Genomic DNA, 27088 nt, shown 5'->3' with positions numbered 1-27088 from the left:
AATAAACAACAACCTGTCTGCACACGAGATGGGGGGCACACCCCAGTTAACACAGGATAATGTAGGAGTCTCAAAGGAAAGTGCTGGGTGGGGAGACCTGGAGCCTGAACCCCCACCCCACAGCTGTTTAGTCCCCAGTCATTTTCTTCCCCCTGTGCTATGACTTGTGCCCCAATTAAAAAAAAAAAAAAAAAGATGAAAATAGCTATGCTCCTGGAGGCCTCTTTGTTGTAGTTGTTGTTCCTACCAATATCCTCTTTATTCTGAAATAAATATTTTGCCCGCCCATTGGCTTTTCATGCTGGAAACAAAAGCTGGAAGAGCAGGGTATCTGACTGTAATCTGGAGTACATAGGTACTCAAACTGAGTTCTCTCTTCACAGTATAATAAATGGATTTGCCTTACCACTGAAGGAAGAGCACAAGATTTTCCTGTTAAAGGTGTTGCTGCCCTTGCACAAAGTGAAATCCCTGAGTGTCTACCATCCCCAGGTAAGGCCACCTGAGCACAGCTGCACACCTCTTCAGTGAGTGGTCCAGACGTTTGTGGGTGTGGTCCCTTTCCCATATCACTGTACTGCAGTGAAAATGGAGAGTCCTTTTCAAGGAATTTGGGAGAGGGGTCGGGAGGTGGTTTAGTCGTATAAATGCTTGTCTTCAAGTGTGAGGACCAGAGTTGACATCCCCAGAACTCTCATAAATGGCAGATAAGATGTGGTAGGCTGCTGGAGAGATGGCTCAGGGGTTCAGAGCACTGGCTGCTCTTCCAGAGGACCTGGGTTCAATTCCTAGCATCCACATGGCAGCTCACAACTGTCTTCAATTCCAGTTCCAGGGGACCTGACACCTGTTGCAAAACACCAATGCACATGAAATAAAAATAAATAAATTTAAAAAAAAACAAAAAACAAAAACAGACATGGTAGACGGCTGTGTACCCAACCTCAGAAGGTAGAGGCAGAATCCTAGGAGCAAGCTGCCTAGCTAGAATAGCCCCTGGGCTGTATTTAACAAGACCTTGTCTAAAAATTATAAATAAAATAGGCATTCCATTCTTGAGAGCTCCTTGGAAATGGGTGGCATGGGACACATTACAAAAAGGACATTTATTTTGTCGACTCTAATAGCATTGGCTTCCCAGGAAATAGCCACTTGTTTTCTGTTAAGTATCGAGTGTCAGCAGGTCCAGTTAGCTTGTTGCCATGCTCATTGTTGAACACAAGTAATAAAGCTGACTGTGGTGGTGCACACCTATAAGGCTGAGGCAGGAGGCTTGCAGCAACCTTGGGCTACATATAAAAAACTGCCTCAAAGAGAAAAGAAGAGGAGCTCAGAAATTTCTGATAGATTACTGAATTAAACATTTTTCTCAGTTTTTATATTGCTTGTCCATTCTAATCTTCAAAAATCACACACACACACACACACACACACACACACACACACACACACACACACACACACACACACCTCATTTCACTTGGTTGATTTGTTGGTGGTGGTCGTCTGAAAGGACTGGGCATGACTATGAAGTCTGTCTCAGATTGACAGGGAAAAAATTATCCACTGAGTATCAGACCCAAAGGTACTTCCCTGAGGTATCTCCATCGTGGGTAGCAGATGTACTGGTCAAGGGCAACATTTCAGCCACATCCAGCCATTTTTCCCAGGAAGGTGTTTAGTGGTTGTTCTGGAAGGGCGTTTCCATGCTGAAGTGCTCAATGATGCTCTCTCTCCCATCCCTTCCAGCTGGCGTACTGTGTTGTGCAGTTTTTGGAGAAGGACAGCACCCTCACTGAACCAGTAAGTCCTCTCCCTGAGCCCTGACAGTTGGCTGTGCCTCTCCTGGGGCAACCATCATGGCACACGTTTTACTGTGTTGCCGTGTGGGTGTCTTTGTCATCCTCAGCAGCGACACTGATGGAGGCTGATGTCATTCCTGGGTTGGACGTTTGAGTGTGGTAGTTTGCCTGCAAGTTCTCTTACTGCAATGATGGTTTTCCGTAATAAGCTTGCTACCCTGTCTCATACCTTGGAACATGGTACCTAAGTAGCTGTGGCGCCAGCCTAGGCCAGGTCAGTCCTCCACATTGGACAGAATGTGTCCTGACTCAGTCACAGGCATTGCAGCAAGAGTGTAAATCACTTATACTCAAGAGGGAAGTCTTTTCTAAGTTAGTGTTACTCTTTTACAGTCACTGAACAAGTGAAGGCTAGGCTGCTGACTTTTGGTTTGGATTTCCAATTGTTATTTTATCTTTATTAAATTTTTATTTTATTCTTTTGGTTTTTTTGAGGCAGGGTTTCACCATGATATGTAGTCCTGACTGTATGGAACTTGCTTTGTAGACCAGGCTGACCTTGAACTCAGAGATCCTCCTGCCTCTCCCTCCTGCGTGCTGGGATTAAAGGTGTGCACCACCACTTCTCAGCTATCTTTAATCACTTTTTAAAAATTTAATTCCCAGGGCTGGAGAGATGGCTCGGAGGTTAAGAGCACCGACTGCTCTTCCAGAGGTCCTGAGTTCAATTCCCAGCAACCACATGGTGGCTCACAGCCATCCTTTATGAGTTCTGGTGTGCAGATATACATGGAAGCAGAATGTTGTATGTATAATAAATAATAAAATAAAATCTTAAAAAAAAATCAATTCCCAGCACCTCCACTAAAAATCAGTTAGTCAGAAATGTAGCCAAAGTTAACAAAATGTGTCTTGTCAGACATCAGCCAGAGTAAGCACTTGAGTTGAGTTTTTAAAGATAACTAAGATACAGGTCATAGCCCATGCAGTTCACCTGGTATGGCTCAAGCTGACCTGGCTCAGGAGGCTGAGGTTGGTAGATGACCATAAGTTTGGGGTCAGCCTCAGCTGTATAATAAGAAAGGAAAGAGGAGCTGGAGAGATGGCTCAGTAGGTAAGAGCGCTTGTTGCTTTTTCAGAGGTCCCCAGCACCCAGAGGATGGCTCACAGCTGCCTGTAACTCCAGCTCCATGGGTCAGGCACCATATCCCCAGCCTCTGCAGGCATTCACATGCATAAGTGTATTTGCATGGTCACTCAGGCTTCTCCTCCGAACACACACACACACACAATCCCACCTGCTCTCACTGCCCCATTTATAGCAAGAAATCAAAGACAAAGAAGGTATACTGCTTTCTTCCATGATTTTCCCCTGTGTGTGTTTCTCATACTCTGTGATAAAGAATCCATTGCGTGTTAAATCCACATTTGCCACAGACAGACTTCTCCCACCCAAAGCATCCACCTCTGCCCGCTGGGCCCTGTCCCAGCCCAACCCCAGGCCTGGTTAGCCCACATGGACTCTGTTTCCTCATCCTTCCAAGCATAACATACACTCAGGTGACAGTTGTAAAGTTTCCATTCCACTAATGCAGTGTAGTGACAGATTGGCAGCTTTGTGAGGGGTGAGCTTAACTGCAGGAGGCGAGAGACAGCGAACATGCTGTCTCTCATAGACATTGCTACCGGCCTCTGGCAGGACCCTGCACAGACAAGCCACACACCCCACACTCGGTGTGGTGGCTCCATCTCAAGCTGTCATTTGATAGTTCCTGTTGCAAGATGATGGTGTGACATCACTGTCCAGCTACAGAAAGCAGAGCTCGTTTTTAGTATGTGCAAAGCACTCAGACTCACCTGGTAAATCTCTTGCTTTGAAATTCACATCTTATGACAATGCAAAGGCCATTGTGTCTGACTTAGCAGTGAGCACTTGTTAAGATGCAGGTGTGAACTGGAAAGGCGTGTGAACACTCTGCACGCACGAACCTACCGTGCTGCCCCCGGGCTCCTGGTTGCCATGTGGAACTGCTTTAAATACAAATCATGTCTGTTACTGCAGTCACACTCCTAACAAGCAGTGACTTGCAGAAGATGGAGTCTGAGTCGTGCTGTGAGAGCAGCGCAGAGCTGGGGCTGCGGGAGCGTGCAGCTCAGACCCCTGGCTCAACAGTCAGGAAGCAGAAAATGGGGAAGGCTTCGGGAGCATGCAGGTGCCCAGATCCTCCTTTCTCAGGCGGTACTCAGTCTAGGGTTCAAGCCCCTGGGTGGAGCCTTAGGGATTCCTTAATCCAGTCAAGCTGACAGTGGGAACACCCATCACAGTGCTCCACTTCAAAGACTGCGGTCTATAAAGGACTTTGCTGACCCTGTAATTGATATTTTTCATGTACTCCGAAGCGTCCTGGGCACATTAGACATATTTAGTATTTACTTTGTTGCCAGGGTAGAGGCTCATGAGAGATTTTACATAACTGTGTCTGCTTTCACCTGCCTGTCTCCTTCAGCTAATGGAATGTCAACTTGCCTTGGCACCCACTACTTTGTTCCTACACCAGGACAGGCTCCCCGGGACTCAAGGCAGGGCCCCTGGCTTGCTTCCCTCACCTCCATGCAGGAGCCTAGAGCTTCTGTTGTCAGCCTTAGCATGTCTGGCATGCACTTCTGCAGAGTCCTGCTCTGTGTACACACAGCCCAAAAGGTTGGGCACTTCTCACAGTAGTGAGATCCCAAAGATCAGGAAAAATTTTGATGTGATTCAGAAATTTTGGCTTTTCTAGCAAATCAGTCCAAACTGGTGGTGCTGTGCAGCTCCTACATGCCTTAAAATCTACTGATGCGTCAGGCCTTTAATCCCAGCACTCAGGAGGCAGAGGCAGGTGGATCTCTGAGTTCTAGGACAGCCAGGTCTATCAGAGAAATCCTGTCTCAGAAAACCAATAAATAAACAAATAAGTAAACATGCATATATATTAAGGTTTATAATTAAGTACAGTTTAAACAGTGTGAACTATTTGCTTATTTCTCTTATCTTAAAGAATTTGTTTTTGTGGGTCAGTAAGGTAGCTCAATGGGTGAAGTGTTTGATGCTGAGACTGACCACATGGGTTCAATTCTTGGGACCTGTATGATGAAAGGAGAAATACAGTTCCTGCAGGCTATCGTCAGACAGCCACACATGAAATAAATGTGATAAAAAGGATTTTTCTTTTATAAATGAAATCATAGGGTGGGGTTCATGAAGTGCATGATTTAGACGGGGGCATTAAAGGGAGCACTGATAGCATCCAATCTGGGCCACAAGCACCCTGACTCCGAGTAAGTTTACCCTGTTGTTAGCATCAGTGTTTAAAGTCATTAGGAAAAGGAATGTTCTCCTCACAGCTTTGGTTTTGTAAGTTGTGTTGAGATTTCTTGAGTCCTAAGCCAACAGGAAACTCAAACTAGATCCTGGGATGAAGGACAAGTTGTACCTGCTCGGTTGCATGTGCAGGCATGTGTGTGTGCGCACAGTTGTGTGTACACAGTTTTGTGCACATGTGTCTTTATGACAACGTGCCTGCTAGTGCTCATTGTACTTTTTAGAATTAAGATATCGAAAATCTAAAAACTGTAGTTAATCTTCACTGAATCAAATCCAGTATTTTCTGCTGGCATCGTTTGGTAAGACATTTTGAAAATATAGGAGATTTTTTTTTCTTTTTTTAAAGTTGCCTGGCAGATGCTCTTTATAGCTGACTCAGGCGAAGAAGAGAGTAATGTATGGTAGCCACAGATTAGGAAGCACTGTGACCTCAGACTACGTAGCATTGCTCGAGATCAAGGCCATGGCTGCCATGTGCTTCCTCCTGACCAGGCACTCTCCCAGAACTCGATCTCAAGCCCCTGCTGATGACCACACACAGCTTTATGAACCCAGCTCAGGCTCAGCACCCACAGTGAACGCAAGCTTACATCTGCTTCACTGACAATACCCTTTTGATATATTTTAACAAAGTTGGAAAAGTGTGTGTGTGTGTGCACATACAGACACACAAATAGTTAACTTTAGAAGTAGATTGTACATATGTACGAATGTTGCTAACAGTGTCAGAACTAGCTGTTTCCGCACTAGAACACAGTCTGCATTGTCTCCACTGATGATCAGAGGGAAAGTGTGTAGAACTGTGCACACAGCACAATGTTAAAGCCAAAGGTAGAGACCACCCTTGGCCAGTGAACTTCTGAGTGTCGGAAGTGTGCTAAGTTGAATAGGCAGTCGGATTTTCACTGACGCCAGTGGACTGGACTCTGTGACTGAAGCATGATAGTGGCCATTGCCACATCCATACAGTAAATTAACTAATTGATTAAAGAAGTGTGTAAAACTAGACTATTGATGAGAGAAGCATGCTGGTGCTGATTCTCAGCGCCATCTCCCCTGTTGCGCTGCAGTGGGAACATCTAATGGGAGCACAGACATCTTCTCTGTGCATTGGCAACGCATAGGCGTCACTGTTTGCTGCTGTTGTTTTTCAGGTGGTAATGGCACTTCTCAAATACTGGCCAAAGACTCACAGTCCAAAAGAAGTAATGTTCTTAAATGAATTAGAAGAAATTTTAGATGTAATTGAACCATCAGAATTTGTGAAGATCATGGAGCCTCTTTTTCGACAATTAGCCAAGTGTGTTTCCAGCCCTCACTTCCAGGTATGCAGGTCTGGGTGACAGTGGTCAGGTGCTCCTGTTGAAATGGTGTTCTCGGTGTGAAGCTGCGTGTACTCTGGTTTTGCTGCGATCTGGGGGCAATGTTCAGTTTTTTTTTTTACTTGGCATGTACTTCAAAATTAGATGCTTAAATTTTAGCCAGGTAGGAAGACTCATTTCTGTAACCCCAATACTTGGGAAGCTAAGGCAGAAGAATTGCTACAAGCTGACATCAGCCTGGGCTATAAAGAGACCCTATACTCAAAAATAAAATATGATTTTATTTAGTTCTCTGTAGTTGCAATTCTTGCCCTACTCTCATCACTGAAAACCTATGGAGTATAGGGCTGTCCACTGTAGGAGCCATAGCCTACTAGGGGCACACTCCTTGAGAAAGCCGGCTCTTTTCCCAGCAGCTGCTGACTACCTGTAACTTCAGCTAGAGGTGGGGCCTTGTGAGCCACACCCCCACCCGTGTTGGAATATTGGCTGGATTGGCCCTGGCAGAGCAGCCTTCCCTGTCATCCTGCCTAGAGGTTCCTCTTGAGCAGAAGCAAACCTGGACTTTCTGCACGGTGGCTGCCGGCTGCCACACTCCCCATCTCAGTTTGCTGGTCCCAGTGACTCCTTTCCTCATTCCGGAAAGGCTCTGTGTGGAGGGTCCTCAATGCCGAGTCTGCTCCAGGAGACACAGACACCTCTGGTGGATGATGGTGGCTAAAGGATTTCAGGGTTTGGCCACCCTCATTTTCCACTGGTAACAGCCTAGCATCTCTCATTCACTGCCAAGACACTTTGTTCTTCCTTGTAAGAAGTCCAGTCTCCATTCCTGCTTTCTTGATGGACCCGGATCAATACCAAGTACATTCTAGAATCGCCCGGAAACATGTGGCCAGCTCTTTCTTAATCAGATGTTTTTTCTATGTAGTGTTTTTTTCACTTTCTCACCCAAACCCCCCATCCCCAGCCGTCTTGGTAGCTTCTCGTGGTTGTCTTGCACCTAAAACAGAGAGATGGTGGCTGTAGAAGAGACATTATCTTTGGAGTCAGTCAACTCTAGACTCCAGGTTGTTATAAAAAAAATAGAAGGGGGCCAGTGAAATGGCTCAGCAGATGAAGGTGCCTGTTGCCAGGCCAGACGATCTGTGTTGGATATCTGGGGTCTACATGGTGGAAAGAGAGAACCAACTCCCCAGAGTTGTCCTCTGCATACACACACACACACACACACACACACACACACACACACACACACACTATGGTATACAAGTGCCTCCATCCCTGCCACACACACACACACACATGATCTACACACACAAAATAGATCAATTACATACTTTTTGAAAGGTAAGTCGGAAGTACATGTGGCTGTGTGTCAGTACAAGCAGATGGGACAAAGTGAGTTGTGCATCCCCATCAAGGGCCCAGCATTAAGGAAATCTGAAATGGAATACTGTGTGTCACATTGGTCAAAAGCCAGCACCTGGCAGTCCAGCGGGGGTGGTGGTGAACTGGGAAGAGCATTCTAAAGTACTGAGTGTGCACGGCTGCTGCTGAGCTAGGAGAGTGATGGTATTGGAAGCATACCAGAGAAGTAAACGGCAAGTTCTCTTTAATAAGACAGCTGAGTGCAGTAGTTAATCCCTAAACTGAGGCAGGAGGATTGCAAGTTCCAGGCTGGCTACTGTTTCTCAAAGAAAGAAAGGGAAAAAAAGCATTTGTGTTAAAAACTAAAACAAGCCAGATGTCGGTGGTGCACACCTTTAATCCCAGCACTCAGGAGCAGAGGCAGGCGGATCTCTGTGAGTTCGATGCCAGCCTGGTCTCCAGAGCGAGTGCCAGGACAGGCTCCAAAGCTACACAGAGAAACCCTGTCTCAAAAAAACAGAACAAAACAAAACAAAAAACTAAAACAAAATTTACAATTTGCACCTTTAAGCACCCTATCTTTTATTTTCTAATGTGCAGTCTTGAAATATTATATCCAAAAATATTTATGGATAGGTAAATGTTCTCTATAGTCTCCATGAGTTCAAGGCCAGCCTGAGTTACATATCAAGCCCCAGGCCAGAAAGAAAGAAAAGAAAAGAAGGTGTTGGGGCCAGCAAGATGGCCTGTACAGTTAAAGCCACTTGCCTTGCAAGCCTGGTGACCTGATTTCAATATCAGAACCCAGAAAGTGGGGGGAAGAGAATGGACTCAGAGTTAGCCTCTACCAGACACACATCATAGCACATGCTCACGTGTGTACACATACTATATATGTGTGTACCCCTACAATAAACTAAAATACAGGGCCAGCAAGACGGCTCACCAGGGAAGGTGCTTGTCCCCAAACTTGATGAGTTTGCTCCTAGGCCTCACATAGTAAAAGGAGAGAACCAACCCCTCCACATTGTCCACAGGGCTACAGGTGTGCCACACCACAGACATGTACACACGTGATAGACAAATGTAATTTTGAAAATAATAATAATGTAGGTAAAGGTATTGGTCGGGCATAATGACACACACCTATAATCACCACACTTAGGGCCTGAGCTGGGGAGATCATAAACTTGAGGTTGGCCTGACCTCCATAGTTGGGTTTTTTGTTTTGTTTGTTGTTGTTTTTTTTTTTTTTTTTTTTTTTTTTGGTTGGGGTTGGGGGGGGTTGTTTTTGGTTTTTGGTTTTTTTTTTTTTGGTTTTTCGAGACAGGGTTTCCCTGTATAGCTGTCCTGGCACTCGCTCTTATAGACCAGGCTGGTCTCAAACTCACAGAGATCCGCCTGCCTTTGCCTCCCGAGTACTGGGATTACTTGCTGTTCACGGTGGTGCTCACCTTTATTCTCAGCATGTGGAAAGCTCAGGCAAGATGCTCAGCGTGAGCAATAGTGAGGCATCCTTAAACTGTGTGTGTGTGTGTGTGTGTGTGTGTGTGTGTGTGTGTGTGTACACGCGCGTGCGTGCATTGTGTACTTCACATTTACTTATTTTATGGTACCACAGAGGATGTGTGTGGAAGACTCAATTGTCTCTACCACGTGGATTCAAGACATCAGACTAAGGGCATTAAGCTTGGTCACAGTACCCTTACCCTGCCATCTCACTGCCCCGCCCCCTTTATGTATCTGGTGGGGGGTTTTGCTTGTTTGTTTTTGGTTTTTGGTTTTTCGAGACGGGGTTTCTCTGTGTAACAGCTCTGGCTGTCCTGGAACTCCCTCTGTAGACCAGGCTGGTCTCGAACTCACAGAGATCCGCCTGCCTCTGCCTCCCGAGTGCTGGGATTAAAGGCGTGCGCCACCAACACCCAGCTATGTGCTGTATTTCCATCTATGCCTTTTCTTTCCCATTTGCAAAGCTCACCTCTCCTCACTTCCTCTGAGGGACTAACCCTGGCTCCTGAGCTGCCTCCTCCTGCTCCACCTGCTCATTCAAGGTTTCTGGTGGCAGAACCATGGTCCCACTCGGCTCTGAGCTTCTGAGCGTGGCTACTACACTGCACCCTGGCTGTACTTACGGAGCCCTTGCAGCTCTGCCTGGAGAAGTGTGTGCTGGCACAAGACTGACCGCATGCCCTGGTGGCTTTGTGAACTCTGGTGGCTTTGTGAACTCTGGTGGCTCTTCAGCATGTGTGTGTCAGCAGTCAGGACAGAGGCATAGGCAGCTGTGGATGGGGGGGGGGGCGTGAAGTGGTAACTAATACAGAGGAGTCCCCTCCTCCCCTGCCACCCAGCTCCCAGTTCACCCAAAGGGAGGGCTGGCTCGAAGACCCCGAGATGTGGCTCTGCAGCTTTGGCAACCACTGGCCCTCTGGCCAACCACTCTCTTGCCATCTTGGCTCTCAGGATCTCACACAGGGTCTGCCTTAGATAAAGCCTCCATGCCGACTGGCACAACTCTCTGCCCATCATTTGTCATTTCTAGTAAATCAGTTGTCATCTGTTTTCCGCTCCCGGGGCCAATTATGGTCTGCTGCAGCCTCTGTGCTAAGTGGGCGGTATGTGCACTGGAGGCCTGGCTAGTACAGGGTGAGTGAGAGTGAGTGGCTGGGGATGGACCTGAAGAGGTGGCTCGTCAGGAAAGTACCCATTGTGATCCTAAGTTTGGATCATTTGGCCACACCTGTTATCCCAGCACTTGGGTCGGGGAAATAGAGATAGGAAAGTCCGTGCCAGCCAGCCTTGCCAAATTGGGAGCTCCAAGTTTAGTGAGCAACCCTGTCTCTGGAGCCGGGCGTTGGTGGCGCACTCCTTTAATCCCAGCCCTCGGGAGGCAGAGGCAGGTGGATCTCTGTGAGTTCTAGGCCAGCCTGGTCTACAAGAGCGAGTGCCAGGACAGCCTCCAAACAACACAGAGAAACCCTGTCTTGAAAAACAACAACAAAAGAAAAAATGGAGACCAACTCAGAAGCTACTCAGTGTCAGCCTCTAGCTTCCATGTAAGTGTGCACACACATGCCACACACAGACACTGCGGAGTCATGTATTCACACACACGTTTCCCTTGGTGTCGGCATCCAGCCAAGGGTCTCATGAACGTTTTTTGAGTAATTGGAAAAGTGAATGACAATGTTGACTTCTTGATATGTAAGTTATCTTTTGCCTCTTTATTGGCTGTTCTGCAACGTCACAATCTAGACTATTTAGAAATGATGGATATAGTTGTAATTGTTGGTCCAGTGTAGCTTACTCTACTCCCAGGGTTAACAGTGAGAATGTTTGCCTCCTGTCTTTGTGCAGATCACCAACATGTCTTCTCCCCTGACTTCCAGGTGGCAGAGCGGGCGCTGTATTACTGGAACAATGAGTACATTATGAGTCTAATCAGTGACAACGCAGCGAAGATTCTGCCCATCATGTTTCCATCCTTGTACCGCAACTCAAAGACCCACTGGAACAAGTAGGAACCGGCAGCCCATCAGCTTCTGGTCATTTTTAAGTAGCGCGTGTCTTGCTATCACTGGAGTTAGGAGTGGAAATCTAAGCTTACCATCAGCTTTTAAAATGAACATCAGTTTGTATGTGACTTTTTAAGTTAGCGGCAATGTGGATTATCTCTGTGGCCTATTGTCTTGCTTCTTTACCCCCCATGCCAAGCCAGTACAGAGGCCTATTTGTCTGCACCCAGTTCCCTGCTGGTCTCAGAAGCAGCCCTCTTCAGGCTTCTGCTGGAGCCTTCAGGGTAGTTTGAAGGTCACTGCAAAGTTCATAGGATCAGTCCTGCCAGAACGTAGTGGACACATCAATCCTTAGGTGTCCCCTAAGTCCCAGGACACATCAGGGCTGCCCTGCTGTGGACATTACTTGAGAGTGAAGGAGAAGAGAGAGCCGGTGGCTTCTGTGGCTGAGGAGTGTCCAAACCCTCCCTTTCCTTTCTCCTGATGAGAAAGAGAGTCAGTTCACCCAGTGAAAGCTCCCTGATGCCTAGCAAGGATCTCCGCATGGGTGCCAAGTACTCAGTGTTAGCCAGAGGTAGACATGAGAGCTGTCCTTTCCTCTGCAGAACATCATAAGGACAGGCTTTCTGTTACTGCCAACTGTAATACTTTTTTTCCACTCGGTCTCCAGGCAGAGTGGCCTTGGCCACTGTTAACAGGAAGGTGAACTTCCTGGCCTGGCAGGTGCCTGCAAGCCCTGACTGGGGAAACAGACTGAGTCAAAACCAGCATCTGGCATTAGAACCTAGCGGGCCTGTTGCGGGTAGGGCCTCAGAAATGAGGGGGAGTGGCGGGAGGCAGGAGAAGGGTCCAGGGTTGACATTTCACTGTGGCATTCGCTCTGCAGGACAATACATGGCTTGATATATAATGCCCTGAAACTTTTCATGGAGATGAACCAAAAACTCTTCGATGACTGTACTCAGCAGTTCAAAGCAGAGAAACTGAAGTAAGTTGCCCCTTGTACAGGTTCCATGGTGGGTTTTATCGTTTTCCATATCCCTTAGTATTCCACCACATTGTCTGCCCTATAAAGTTATTCTTCATTTTGTACTTGTAAAGAAACCCTGTTCTGCTCTTGTTTAGGAAGCACATTAAAGGTTGATAGTACGTGTTACCAAAGAGCATGTGTCTAACAGCCGGGTCCTCGCCCTCCACTAGCCGAGTCATCTTTGCCTTTTTCAGAGTACTGGTCTGTGCACATGAGGACTTGAGAGGTGGAATCTTGGCAGAGACTGCCTAGATGTCCATGTGATTGATTAGTAATGACTGGCAGGATGGCTCAGTGATACAGGCACTTGCTCTGCAGGTCTGATAAGCTGAGCTCAGAAGCTGTGTACAAACAGGGAAAGCACAGGGTCGACCCCTGACCCCGACACTTATGCCATGTCATGTACCCACCCACACCTCCATCATCTTAATAATACATCTATTTAATTAGTTAAATAAGTCACTTTTTCAGGCCAGGTATGACAGCACAAGTCCAGCACCTCAACCTTCTAGAGGCTGAGGCAGGAGGAGTACTACAAGTTTAAGGCCAACCTTGGCTATATAGTGAGACCTTGTCTCTTTGAAGAAAAAGGAGAGGGGAGCCATTCTTCCTAACCCAGTATGAACTGTTGGCAGATTTTAGTCTTTGCTTGACACTTAGAGGTGACTAAGGTAGATAAACTACAGGGCGTCTGTTGAGCCAGTCACCATTTCTTTGTTCTTTAGATAATATCGGGCTCCTTGGGTTTCTGATAATACAGCAGTGAATTCCACAAGAGTCCTTGCTGTAACAGTAACCGGGTGGGTAGAGTAGAAGAGCACACTCTGAGTAAAATACAGTCTGCCTGTCAGCGAGGCGCAGGGTGGCACAGTCACCAGAGAGCTACGCCAGACCGGGTCTCGGCACTTAAGGGCAGAGTGTACACGGGGCTGAAGTTAGTGCGACGGAAGCATCTAAGAGTGAGCCGTCCGCTGTTGCCTCCTCCCATTCCTAGAGAGTCAGTGTTCCAGAAGTTGCCTGTGGTAGTGCATTTTGAGGATTTAAAAACAGTGGCCTAAATTCAGTGCCCCTAATGATGGAATCAGAAGCAACCCTGGTCTCCCTTGAAATACTGTCACCATCAGGGTGCTGGCTCCGGCTTCCTTGGCTCCTCTGCAGACTTGCCCGCCAATGGGTATAAAAGCAAGCAGCCAGCCAGGCTAGGAACATTGGACCTACTTACAGGAGATTGCGAGTGTTTTAAATTCTTGTTAAATATTTTTTGCTTTTTAAAATCTTTAGTGTCAACACTTAGCCAGTTTTTAGGTTTGTTTTTTCATGCCGTGTGTGTTGAGAGCCACAGTATAAGATATGGGATAAGAGCAGGAAGTCCCTGGAAAACAATGGTTGTGTTGCTGACATCTCCAAGCTTTCATCCCTTATCCTGCCTGAATTCAAGTCTTCTCTAATACAAATGACGTTTTGCTGTTTTTCAGAGAGAAGCTAAAAATGAAAGAGCGAGAAGAAGCATGGGTTAAAATAGAAAACCTAGCCAAAGCGAATCCCCAGGTACTAAAAAAGAGAGTGACGCGGGAGTGTTGAGGCATTGCTTGAGTGTTTGATGGCATAGGATGGTCTGGCTCCACTCCGGGAAGGGAGGCCATCGTCACTAACCCTGTATGTGCAAATGTCCACAATAAAACACTTTCCAACTTTGTAACCTTCCTCTTGTATAAGTACTTATTTGCCACACATAATTTTTACCACAAAGTTGACCTTTTTTGCTCTTCTTTTTAAAAGTAAGATATGATGTGGTAAAAAGAAAACCAGGATGTAACCTCTTAAGACTGTAATGTCCTTTCTTGCTCAAATGTCATAACTGCTGTTACTTGAACCATCATTTCTTTTATTTTCCTATTTGAAGCAGACGAAGTATGGACTAGGTGAAGTGTGCGGAGAAACTAACTGACTTCTGCCCTGCTCACACTAACCTCTCCTCTACCCTAGCTGATGGCCGTATGCTCTGGCGTGGCCAAGCGAGATACAAATGGTCCAGTCTGCCAGGGCTGCTGGTAACACGGCAGCCTCCATCCTGTGTCAGCTCTTAGGCTGCCAGGCAGAACCTGGGGTAGCTTTGCGGTCGTGGTCCTTTGGTGTTGTGTTCGCTGGACTGGATGATGGGTGTTACGGGGGTGTGTCTCCTTGCTCCGTGTGTGTCTGATTGATTGCATCAGCCCACTTGATGAAATGTCTGACCTTTTCCACACTAAGATCTCTCAGGCTTTTCTCAGCTCTCCAGGGAAGAAAATGTCTTACTTAACCTTGTATTTCTTTTTGGTGAGAAGTGTGTATAAATTATTATATAAGTTGGATGTGGGTTTTTTAATCTTTGTCATTTAATAAAAACGATACATGACGATAACAGTGTGTATTTTCCTATAAAGCAGCATACTGACCTGCATCCCTTTGATGAAAAGAGACTTAATGACAGTCTGTTACAGGTCTGTGGTTCCATCTAGAACAAATAGCCCGCATTTCCCAGCAGCACTTTCCATGCTACAGAAAAGTTCTTCTGAGGCCTGTGGTTTAATTACAGAGATCTGCATTTATGGGTAGGGCTTATGTTTACAGTGAGATTGAAGGACTGATAGTTGTTTTAAAACATGGGAAAAGCATACGTGGGCAGGTTTAGATGGTTCAGCCTTGCTGATATTGCCCTGGAGGCCTCGCTTTGTTTGGAAGGTTTTATTTAGCTAAGGGGTGAAGAGCCTTGGAAAGTATGCTTTGTCTAGAATATGGAAATAACCTGTTGAAAAAAACTGCACAAAACTTCTACTTGCGAACAAAGAGCTGGTTGTTGAGTCGACAAGTGGCCTGGGGTCACCACTGCCTTGCAGCAAAGGTCCCTAGTTTATTCCTTTTGATCACTCTTTAAACTGCCTTGTGTGGTGTCATACCTTTGGTGGGTTTGGCCTTGGAGCTCCGTTGACCTCCCTTCCCATTGTCCTCACCCATCTCTGTGTGGAACCCTCTGTGACAGTCATCAAGAGTCTTGTGCACATGTCCCAGCCCCAAGACTCCATGTCTCTAAAGTGGAAATACTTCATGTGTTAAGACCTCAGAGCTGAAATAGGGCCTTAGAACTCACTGTCTTGAGAGAGAGGTTAGTACAGCTGTCATTACAGGACTCAGTGTGGTGGTGGGTATGTGGGTTTTTAAGCAGTCTTCATATCTGTCTTGGTGAGAGTGAGCATGCAGTTTCACTATGCAAAGGAAGGTTACCAATAATAATTCATTGTGTGTTCACTGGCATCTGGGGAGACATCTTCCCAAAACAAACCCTCATTTTTACAGGCCAAGTAAGTGTCTCATCTGCTCATCATCTGCTCAGAGATGTGAACTGCCCAGACAGGCTGGCGGGGAGGGGGGGATCCAGAAGCTGTGGCCTGAAAGACTTGTTCTAGCCCCTGGGTTTTCCGGGCCATATTGTTTGGCTTTTGGGTTTGGGGTTTTTTGTTTGGGTTTGGTTTGGTTTTTTGAGACAGGGTTTCTCTGTGGCTTTGGAGGCTGTCCTGGAACAAGCTCTTGTAGAACAGGATGGTCTCGAACTCACAGAGATCCACCTGCCTCTGCCTCCCGAGTGCTGGGATTAAAGGCGTGTGCCACCACCACCCAGCCCATGCCATATTCTTTGTGTGGAATTGTAAAACACTGGTGTGTTTCTCCTAACCCACCAGATAGACTCTAGGGCATCTCATTGGTCATCCCCCATCCCCAGCTGGGACGTCCTGTGAGTACAGCTGGGCTATGGCAGGGGATCGTGCCTCAGGTCCTCCACCTTCTGTGGAGGCCTGTGCATTCTTGTCTTCTGTGAGCTGCTGCCTCTTGGAGGCCTATGCTCTCTGTGGGAAGCCTGCCTGTGTCTGTGGAGAGTGAGCACCGTCTGCTGTGACCCAGCACAGCCCATGAGCACAGGATCTTTCCCGCTGCTTGTGGAGAACATTGTTTATCCTGGAGTATCGAGGTGATGACGCCCCTGCTTTAGGTCAGCCCCAGTCCAGTCTCACACTAGACTTCCGTTGTTTTCTGTTCTTCCCTCCCTGACTTTGAACACCTAAAGGACAAGGTGCCGTGTAGCCTGAATCAACTTATGGAAGCTTCCAGTGATAAAAACATAAGTGCAAACACAGCCTGGCATCTAGAAGCATAGGGTTTGTAAGGGGACCAGTGCAGCCAGACTGCAGCACACAGCTAAGGGTTGCTCTAGACTGCAGGAGAGGGTGTGGCTCGTATCTGAGGGAGGCTCAGAAAGAAATGAGAGAAGGCACTGCTATGGGATAAGGTCTAGTCCAGGGGGAGTCCTGACCCTACAGTTGACACACAGTCTGCATTTGAGGCAAGGGTCCGAGACCCACACAAGTCAGAAAATACTAGAGAAACTCAGGACTGGCCCTGAGGGAGCCATGATAATACTGGAGAGAGGGCAGAAGCTGTCTGCCTTTATCCCTCCAAGATGTATGTGAGGAGCACAGTGACCCAGGCGGACTTGCCGTTTAGGAAGCTCTTCTGTTTGTCAGCAGCAGGATGGAGTGCTGGAAGGGCCAGGCCCACAGGGGACTGATGCTTGGAGGGGTTGTGTGGAAAGGAGGCTGCTTAGCAGAGCAGGTAGCATGAAGGGCAGGAAGGCCCAATGGTTGTGGAAGAAACTGAGTGCGAGGTGTGGTTACAGCCTGGAGGGTAAAGCAAACACCAGGAGGCGGCTTGTTAGAGCAGAGCTGCTAGCCAAAGGGGTGGCTAAGACTAGGTATGTGAGCGGCCATAAGCATGGACACAGACTTGGGGCTTCTTGGCAGCACATATATTACAGGGGAAGGATTGAGCATAACCCCCAACTTGTAGCCAAAACTGACTCTGTCCTCACCCCACCGCTGCCTGGCTACATGGGGAAAGCAAGTGCCAGCAACTCACAAACTGAGGCTACATTCCTCTGCTCACAAAGCCTGAAGTCACCGGGGCCAGGGTAGGAGATGAAGGGCTGCCATTACAACCTGCCTGTTGCACCCAGAGCCCAGGGGAGTGGAGACCACCCTGGAGAGGTGGGCAAGCTGAGCACAGAGCCCCAAGGTGTAGCAGGCCTGATTCCAGGGGCACAGGGTGTGTGCCAGGTTAGAGGGACCAGCAGTAATCCAGGCTGCGTTAGTTTCGGTGGCAAGTGGGATATCGGGATGTGTTGAAAGGTCTAAGATATTAAGAAAATACTGAGGAGATGGAGCAAAGGAGGACCTGGGACAGTTGCCCCAGGGCGGATGTGAAGAAAGTAAAGAGAAGAGAGCTGGAGCAAAGAGTGGGAAGGGCTCCACAGGCTGTGTATAGCGAACAGGGTAAAAAGGAACCATTTGCTGTGGGCAGGCCCTCCTTGGTGTGTTGGCTCTAGAGATGCAGGAGGGCTGTAAGCTTGAGATGAATTCAGGAGGATGTAGAGGTCATCTTTGGACCGGCAGAGGGTCCCTCCCATAGCCTAGATTGCTGGAGGGCGAGCCCCTTTCCAGCATCCAACAGGCAGCAGCCCACAGGCTTCATCAGTGAGCAAGCAAGTAGGCAAGTTTATCTCCCACCACATGGCTTCTTGTGGGAGAGGGCCCCAGGGAAGGGCAGCAGGCAAGTGTCCCCCTGCAGTGTGAGGGCCCCAGTGCAGACTGAGCGCCTCACAGAGAATGACTCCATACTTTGCATTGCAGTACGCAGTGTATAGTCAAGCCAGCGCCATGAGCATTCCGGTGGCAATGGAGACAGATGGGCCTCAGTTTGAAGATGTGCAGATGCTGAGAAAGACAGTGAGCGACGAGACTCGTCAGGTAAAAGTGCATTGAGCTCAGCAGGGCTGTGCCCGCTACAGATGTGCTTGACGGGTCCGTCACGTTCCGCTAAGCTAATGCTTACCGAGGGAAATAGTCACCTGTTAGGAAACATCAGTAAATCCGAGTGATCAGATTGCTAGAAAAGTTTTTAACAGTGAGGTGTGTGCCTGCAGTTTGTTGCTTCATTTACCTTAGGAACAGAAGCCCAACTCCTAACTATGTTCTGTGTTAGCTTGAGCAAACTCTGGAGCTTTGCAGTAGCGTCTTGCCATTCCCTCTCCCCTTTGCAGCCCTCTCACTTCTGCTCTGGCTAGGAGACCCTGCTTCTAGTTCTCCACACCCTCCCAGGACACCAGGGTGGGGAAGCTTAGCCTCCACCAGGGCCCAGAGCTCCCGAGGCAGGGCTGGGGCCGTGGCAGGCCAGGGCCGTGCCAGCAGCCATCCCAGTAACTCTGCAGCTCCACTCTGTGATCCACTGAGCTCCTCTGAGTGTCCTACGGGTCTGCATGTCTCTGGGCATGCTCCCTGTTGCAGGCAAGTGTAAACAAGTCCATGTAAATAATTCCATGAATGGACCTAGAGGTGTTGGTTATTCTGACTTGTAAATTTTAGCCCCCTTTCACCAATGGCAGGATCCCTAGACATTAGCACTCAGTTTCTAGAATGTAGAGGGAACCCCTCGCAGCTGCTTACTGTTCATGATGTCCATTGGAGCTCAGCTAAATAAACACTAGGATTCGCTAATCTATTTTGTTTGGTTCCAGTAAATCCTCACCCGGTAAGCTAGGATGAGGCATTACTAGGAGTGGGCAGTCTAGCCAGCAGAGCCTCCAGCAGCCCCAACCACACGTGTCTGCAGAACACCAGAAATGGAGCCTTCTGAATTGGGCTGTAGTCTCGGGGTAGCACACAGAAGCGCTTCAAGACCTGGCACGAAGAGAGGGTGCAGCAGCATCTCTTCATTATTACTGGTGACGGTGCCTGAAAAGCTGTGTCTTGTGTGTAAATACCATAAGCAGAGGTGCATATGGCCACTTCTTTTCACCGTTGCAACATGGTTGACTGATTTGGAGTCACAGGCTCCCTGTCACAGTGTCGAGCAAGGAGGGCTCAGCCCCAGCAGTTGTCATGAGAATCCATGTTCATCCTCAGCCCCTTTGATTTAAATTAAATTTTGTTTAATTGGATGAATGAATAGTTCTTTCTACTCCACAAAACATGAAAATGCTAGAAATGCCATGGCAAAATTCGATGACCACTTACTGAATGTCAGGAATTAGTTGAATTCTACACTTTCCTCATCGTGGTTATTCTTAGCAATGAATAGGTCTCATCATAGTTACCCAGGCCCATAAACCCAGCACTCAAGAAGCCAAGACAGGGAATTGTGAATTCAAGACCAGTTTGGGCCACATAACATGAGGGAGGGGTAGGGTGGATAGAAACGAAAGAAACCCTGGGCTGGAGAGGTGGCTCAGCCGTTAAAGGCTAGGCTCACAACCAAAATTATAAGAAAGAAAACCCATGTATTTTCTGTGTTCCACCTGTAGGCCCTAGATTTCCTCTATGATTTCTTTTTAACTTTGGGAGGAATTAAGGTCACCTTTTTTATTTCCACTTTGATTTTGCAGCCCCGCGTTTGCCAATGGCAATCCAGCCGAGTGCTTGTCTGAGATTCCCGTATTCCTCAGGCCATCATCCCAAGGAATGCCTGTCTGGGAATTGGTGACCTCTTACTCAGCTTTAAGACACTTGAGCCATATGAAGTTTAGAGGAAGTTGAAAACCTGTGAGCCATTTCCCACACACTGTCCTGAGTGCTTGAAGGTTCAGAGGAATTTTCCTTCTGGTACATCCTTCAGCTTTAGTCATGATTCACTATAACTTACACCCTATGCTTTACAAAATCAACAACGGGATCGAGTACACAACCAAATTCATCTTAAACCTCAAGCAAAAATGCCTTGAAAAGTGGGCTCTGGACCACATTGTTAGCCCTAGGACCACAGAGCCTCCTATCTGTTGTCCATTGCAGCGACAGGTCCCCTTTTCGTAAAACCAGCTGGGCATTCTCAGGAGCCTTGGCAGGTTGCCCTGAGAGGCTGCCATGCCACATTTGCTGTCTGTTTCTGTGACTCTTGAAATGACATCATTTAGTTGAGTCTTCTCTATGATTGACATCCTTACAAAGTTGGTCCTCCACCTTATCTTTGAGTTCTGTGGCTCCTGCTCCTGAATCAGAAGATGCCATGCAGAGGAAAGTTAGTATCCCCAAATTAATACCTTCACTAGAATCCCAACAGCCCCCCCCCTTAAACTGACAAGCAGAGATACAGTTCAGTGGGTAGAGTACTTGCCTAGTGTGTACAAAGGCCTGGTTCAACCCTGCATGGTGGTACACTGCTGTAACCTCAGCACTTGGGACATAAAGGCAGGAAAATCAAAAGTTCAAAGTCATCCCTGGCTATATAGTAGGTTCAGAGGTCAGCCTAGGCTCTAAATCCAACCAGTTGTAAAATTCCTATGAAACAGAGACAGAGCAGGGGCGTCTAAATCTTGAAGCCAGCTGGGTGACTTAGTAAAGAGCCTGCTTTGAAAAGGAATGAAAAGATAAAATAAATTACTGTGGAAAGTCAGAAGACCTAGAATAGCAACTCTGAAAAAGAACACTGCCAATGTCAAGATGTCTGTAGGTTAAACTACTGAGCCCCAGGACAGTTGGGTAAGTCTCAGTATCTAGATGAAGATTTTTTTTTTTAGGCACAGGCTCCTAGGTAATATTTGAAATGGTAAACTCCTTTTTGTTGTTTTTGTTTCTGGTTTTTGAGACAGGGTTCCTTTGTGTTGCCCTGGCTGTCCTGGAACCAGGCTCTGTAGACCAGGCTGGCCTCGAACTTACAGAGAGATCCATCAGCCTCCCAAGTGCTGGTATTTCTCCTGGTAAAATGACAATCTCTTCTTCCTCTGAGAACATTTGGAATCGTGCTCTTGAGATTCTCAGTTAGTAATGACAGCAAAAGAATGTGCCAGGTACCAGATGTGGTAACCCACACCTGTAGTCACAGTACTCTGGAGGCTGAGGCAGAAGCATGCACCTTTAAGGCTAGTCCAGGCTACATGTCTCAAAGTCCAGGCTACATGTCTCAAAACACCAAACAAACTATAACTAAAAACTAAGGTCTGGGGTTCAACAGTGTGAACACTTTCTATGATCCTCAGTTTCATTTTCACTATTTTTCCAAAAAGATTTCTTTAAGTGGATTTGACTGCTGGGTCACGAGATGTAAATAAGACGGTCCTGCTGAAGACTAGGAATGAGAGACTAATGCTTAAAAGGGCATTTGTTTGGTGGGTGAGGTGGAGAGATTCAATAAAGTGTTTGCTTGTCGGAACCGCTATTTAGAATTCCTTTGTTGACCTTGTGTAACGCTATACAGAACACCCCCTGAAAAAGTGTGTAAGTTTCATGTGAATAACATTGATATCGGAGACGTTTAAAATGTTAACAATTTTCATTTTTAACAGTTGGTCGGGAGAAAAGCAGTGTCAAGCACGCAAGTCAGGAAGTTGTAGACGGAAGGCAGGCAGTGCAGGTACTCCTTGGAAAATGCATAGCTATACTTATGGCTTTGTATCTACTAGAGTGTGAGGAGTCACCGTGGCGTACATGAAGTATTTCCCCTTTCCATGACATCACAGCTTGTGATGGGCAAGACAGCTAAGGAACGTTGACTAGTTCTACCCCAAATCAAAACTCAACACCTTTCCAAGACAAAGGAAGAGTGTACCATTGTGTGTCAGCCCTGTCCTCACCAGGACCTCTAGCACTGGCCGTTTGCACCTGCCAGTCTCATGCCAACATTCCCTGCTTCCTTAACCACCCAGCCCTGCCTGCATGCCGCCAGAGCATCCTCTCCCCCGGATCTTACTCATTCTAGACCACCGTCTGCATGATGGCTCATTCTTTCCTGCCTCCTGTTTCTCTCACTGTTCCTCCTGTGGTTTGTCAGAGTCTTCTCTGCTTCGTGCATCCATTTGCTAAGCAGAGACGCCCCTCGTGTGTGTCCAGGAGCTCTCTCTGGTCAGCTCAGCCTCCTCAGTTCCCCTTCACTGGTCCAGCTCCAAGGGCCTGACTGTGGTCTGTGTGTTCAGTTGTTCTCTCTGGCATGCCTGTGTCGGCGGTAATTACATATTTCGTGTATTTTAAAATATTGGTTTGCATCAGGATGGACATAAAATTCGGGGTAGAATTTTAACCTCTGAATTTCTGATGGGTTAAAGGTAAAGCACTCTTAACGTGCCAGCCATACACACCCAAAATCTCAGCACTTGAGAAGCTGAGGCAGGAGGATCGTGGATTTGAAACCAGCCTGGGTTTTGTAGCAAAACGCAGATCAATAAATGCACTCCTACAAGCATGGGGACTGATGACAGCCTGTATGGGGACTGGTGACAGACGGCCTGTATGGAGACTGGTGACAGCCTGTATGGGGACTGGTGACAGACGGCCTGTATGGAGACTGGTGACAGCTTGTATGGGGCCTGGTGACAGCCTGTAAGGGGCCTGGTGACCGATCCTAGGCAGGCAAATTGCAGAGCTTTCCTTTACCACATGGAGTGTTAAAGTTCAAAAGGCAGCTCTAGAAATAACCTTGGTGTCAGACAAGACACGGGAGCCCTTACTGCTGCTGCTGCTGTTTTCATAAGCAGATCCGCAGAGAACCCTGCTAAGAAACACCAAACTCTGCGGTGCAGGCTTCTGCCTGTGTCTTAGCGGTGCTTATTTCCCCCAGAGCATAAGTGCATGCGTGTTCTATTACCGTGTGAAAGTCAGACGTCAGCACCCGGAGCAGCCGTTCACGCTGCTCTGTTCATGCTCTCTCTGTTGTCATATAATTGGCTTTCAGTGGCTATTTTTTCCCTAGATTACACCACAAAGGTTGACTTTCTTTAGTGCTGCGTTTGTTTGGTTTGAGACACCGGACAGAAAGGAAAACCTTTGGGGTTAAGCAGCATAGGTCCAGAAGCAGTGCTGGCCGCCCAGTCTCCTCAGAGCACGTTGCCTTTGGACAGCTGAGTTGGTGTTTTGTTATGTTCCAGAGTGGTGGCGCTAACATAGCAGCCTCCAACAAAGCTGAGCAGATACTCAGTGCAGACTTTCCTCTCGACATTCTTTCGGATACAATCAGCTAAATCCCGGGCATGCTGGCTCGTGCTCATAACCTGGCACTTGGGAGACTAAGGCAGAAGCAGTGCTGTGAGGTCAAGGCCAGCCTGGACTTCATAATAAATTTAAGGCCAACCTGGGCTACCTAATGATATCTGTCTCACAATATGGACATATGTGCGCATGTACACACACAGTCTAAATCTTCCTGCTTAGTGGGGTTCCTAAACTTCAGCAAAAGAGTGGAGAAGAGAAGGATTTTTTTTTTAATTTCCTAGACTCTATATTGGGAACTTTTATGTAAATGATTTCTGGGTACAATTTTATTTTCTTCTAGCCGCATGACCCATTTAACACCTCTCACCAGAAAAAAAAAAAAAATTTAGAATTTTTTGTAAATGTTTTAGTCTCTTAACTGGTTTAAATCTCATCTGTTTCTCATTCATTCTGTTTTTCCCTAAAGAATTGTCTGCTTCCTGCAATGTGTATACAGCAGACAAGATCCTAAGGTGACATTGGTGGTGGTGTTCGAGGAGGGTATCTGGGAGAGTGATAAGAACTGGAAACCCTGCAGAGGCTCAAAGCCAACGCCACCCACTAGGTTTCACAGCAGTCCTCACATAGTGATGAGGGTATTTGGGCTGAATGAATGGACCCATTCCCTGTGGCCAGTGAGGCTGTGCACATCTGTGATCCTTGCCTGCCTCGTATTTTCCTCTGACTTCTAAACTCAGAAGCCAACTCCCTTCTCGGTCAGCCCAGTGTGTAGCCAACTGCGTTGCATTTGTGATTCCAGGCACACAAAGACCTGAAGAAGGACCGTCCCCTTGTGCGCCGCAAGTCCGAGCTGCCTCAGGACCCCCACACCGAGAAAGCCTTGGAAGCTCACTGCAGAGCCAGTGAGCTGCTCTCCCAGGATGGGCGCTAGCTCTGGAGCAGCACGTCGAGCTGGGCCTGTCAGTTCTCTTCCGGATGCTGTAGAAAAGACATACTGTTTGTGCCATACCAATCAGCTACACTAAAGTCAAAGCTCCCACTGACCCGTCTGTAGGCAACGATGCTCATCCACCCTGGCTCGAGATTAGGAGTTCAAACAATGGTGGCTTCTCCGGCCCTGCTGGCCAAGCCAGGGGTCGATGATAGTGTTGTCACTCCCAGCATAGCCCTGAGTAAGACTGTATCCCAAAGTCAGAGCTGTAGGAAAGCACCCTGGTTGTCTCCTTGTCCCACCTAAGTGGGCCCTGAGCCCCTCTCAAGTAGGTAGTTCTGTGGTAACACCAGGGTTTTCCACAAGGAAGGAACACTCTGAAGGTATCTACTCCTTCTCTAAGACTTTACTGCTTTTGACATCGTTCCCATGATTTGCTCTGTTGGTCCACCCTCACTGCTCTTAGCTTTCACAGTCTAGCTGCCTACTGGGAAAGTAGCCAACATCCTCAGCACTGGGACCTTCCAAGGTGTTTCTTTCCTTTGGTTAATGGCATGCATGCCATGTCATGCTTCCCTTAATGTCTACCGAAAGCCATATTTCATAGTCTGTGGTAGAGGCCAGGGTTTCTCAGTCCGCCTTGACTAGAAGTGCAATGTTGAAATTATGTGTTCTTATTTTTATTTGCAGGATCAGTTTTCTCATCTACTTACACATTATCCTTCAACAAGGCTCTTGAATTGATAAAACTGTAGGATCTAAGAATTCCACATCTGTAGAACGTTACAATACATTAAGCCACTGGGCCTAATGCAGACTGCAGCTGCCTTTGGGCGCACTGCAGACTGCGCTGTTAGAGTGCCCTCAGTGAGCCTTTCTATTGGAAAAAAGCACACATTACCAAGCTGATAAGGAAAAGTGCAGTGTCTGCGTTTCTGCCCATCTTCACATGCTGTTACAGGCTTCCCAGACTTCTTGCATGGATTAAGCTTCTGTTTTAGATGGAATAGCACGAGGAGAAAACTTAAACTTAGCACTCTGTCTGTTCTTTATTTCTCTCAGGGTGGCCAGTATTTCGATTTATTTATCCTGCTTGAAAGCTACTTGAGATGTGTACTGCTATTCTGAACAGTGACTCGTTTCTTTGTCTCCAGCATATATATATTAATATATATATATATATACATATATAAAACTTAGTGTTAAATGTCTTGATGCATAAGAGGTAAAATGTGGCTTCTCTGAAAATCTGTTTTTCAATTGTGGTCTCGGGTATCCATGAACTAATTGTGAAATTAGACATTGCTGTCATGGGGCCGCAGAGCCGCTTCCGGTCTCCTACGATCGCTGGTGATGCTCACCCCATAACATGGGAGAGGAATGGGGAGCGGGGCAGCAGGACAGCACAAGACTGTAGGAAAGGTGGCCCCAGCTGAAGGTGGACAGGCTGGTCACTTGGCTGAGAAGAACACTTCCTGAGAAACTTGACAAGTATCTATCCACTTTACCATTATGAAATCTATAATCAAAAAAAAAAAAAAAAAGTTGAGATGCCTTCTCCTTTTGAGGGAAAAAAGGGTGCTTTTACTGTATAAAGCAGTGTCTGTGTGTTTTGATACCCCATTGTTTGAACTCTCGTCTTTAGCTGGTAGAGTCTCAGATATCCCTGGTGTGTGGGGTGGTCCCTGCGTGGTGAGAGGTCCCTGGCGACTCCTTTGCCCTTCGTGGAAAGCAAGCTATCAGTGTCCGGGTGATTGTATGAAGCTCAGCACAGAAGAACATTGCTGGTCTAGGTTTTATTCCTGCTCTCTATTGAAGACAAACTTTACCAATAAGTAAGAAAAAAAATGTTTTCAGAGAAACTAATTTTCTTTGACAAGAGTATTACTCAATATTTTGGCCTATTAAAGTTTCCCTAGTTAGTACTTGGGTTCCCTGTGCTAATTGTTCAACTTATATATTGTTATAGAGACACTGTCCATTCTGTACCAAACTGGTTTCAAAAAAAAGTACCGCATTGAAAATAAACGGGTGACTGTTTTTCTTCGTAAGGCTCTAAGTTTGGCACCTTCACTCTTTCCAAAATGTATCTGTGCGTCAGAGATGTCACAGTTACAAGTATCTTTCTAGTGTGGCTTTGTATGGCTTCCTTTGAACATTGTACATACATTGTATCTTTGTTTTATGGTAATAAGTAATAAAATGTAGACTTCGTATTTTGTACAAAATGTCCTATGTACAGATTTAAAAAAAAGTTCATAGAAACAGCAAAAATAGGTAAGTGGCACAGTTATTTTTCTTTAGAAAATATCTGTAACTTTATGCTTTAGTGAAATGTTAAGTACCAACATATTTTTTAACATTTTGTAATTCAAAACTTTTTTGTTTTGACATTGTTTATGAAGAAAAACTTCATGCACTTGCCATTTAATATGCTCTTTTATCTAATTTTAAAGAACTCTTTAAAATGGTGTATTATATGGACTAAATAAAGAACATGTGAATTTTATCGCTCATCATGAAACTAAATTTAGCCATGGTGTTGGGCAGTCTGGTTTCGACACACTCACTGTTACTGTCAGGTCAAGGATCAGCCCCTCCAGGGACTCTGGGAAGTAGATGTCCTGTGCCCCCCTATTGAGGGCCAGCTGTCCATTAGCTCCTAGTGTCCACTCTTGAGAAGCTGATCCTGTGAGCTACCATATTACCTCTTGGATTGAAAAGGCAGGTGCCAGGGGTGGTGACACACACCTTTGATC

General features: G+C 46.8%; 1 protein-coding gene and 1 non-coding gene across 8 annotated transcripts in view; both read left to right on the top strand.

Moving 5' to 3' along the window:
* The window catches only part of Ppp2r5c (protein phosphatase 2 regulatory subunit B'gamma), a 128675-nt gene extending 101837 nt beyond the window's left edge, over positions 1-26838 (top strand). For 3 of the 7 annotated variants that reach the window (XM_027416587.2, XM_027416590.2, XM_027416593.2), the window contains 8 exons: positions 384-492; positions 1750-1803; positions 6321-6491; positions 11243-11370; positions 12255-12356; positions 13874-13946; positions 18116-18232; positions 24198-26838. In XM_027416587.2, the coding sequence (XP_027272388.1) occupies positions 384-492; positions 1750-1803; positions 6321-6491; positions 11243-11370; positions 12255-12356; positions 13874-13946; positions 18116-18232; positions 24198-24329 (886 nt within the window). In that variant the 3' untranslated portion in view covers positions 24330-26838. Of the gene's footprint in view, positions 1-383; positions 493-1749; positions 1804-6320; positions 6492-11242; positions 11371-12254; positions 12357-13873; positions 13947-18115; positions 18239-18591; positions 18593-18999; positions 19423-24197 lie in introns of those variants that run through there. The other 4 variants (XM_027416588.2, XM_027416592.2, XM_027416594.2 and 1 more) reach the window with 3 other exon arrangements.
* Positions 5975-6129, top strand: LOC113835838. The gene has a single exon (XR_003485588.1). It is a non-coding gene; the product is annotated as a small nucleolar RNA SNORA62/SNORA6 family (small nucleolar RNA).
* Positions 26839-27088: the final 250 nt, after the last annotated feature.

This window comes from Cricetulus griseus, chromosome 5, assembly GCF_003668045.3.
Source record: "Cricetulus griseus strain 17A/GY chromosome 5, alternate assembly CriGri-PICRH-1.0, whole genome shotgun sequence".
NCBI classification, from domain to species: Eukaryota; Metazoa; Chordata; class Mammalia; order Rodentia; family Cricetidae; genus Cricetulus; species Cricetulus griseus.
This window is presented reverse-complemented; position numbering and strand designations above follow the sequence as displayed.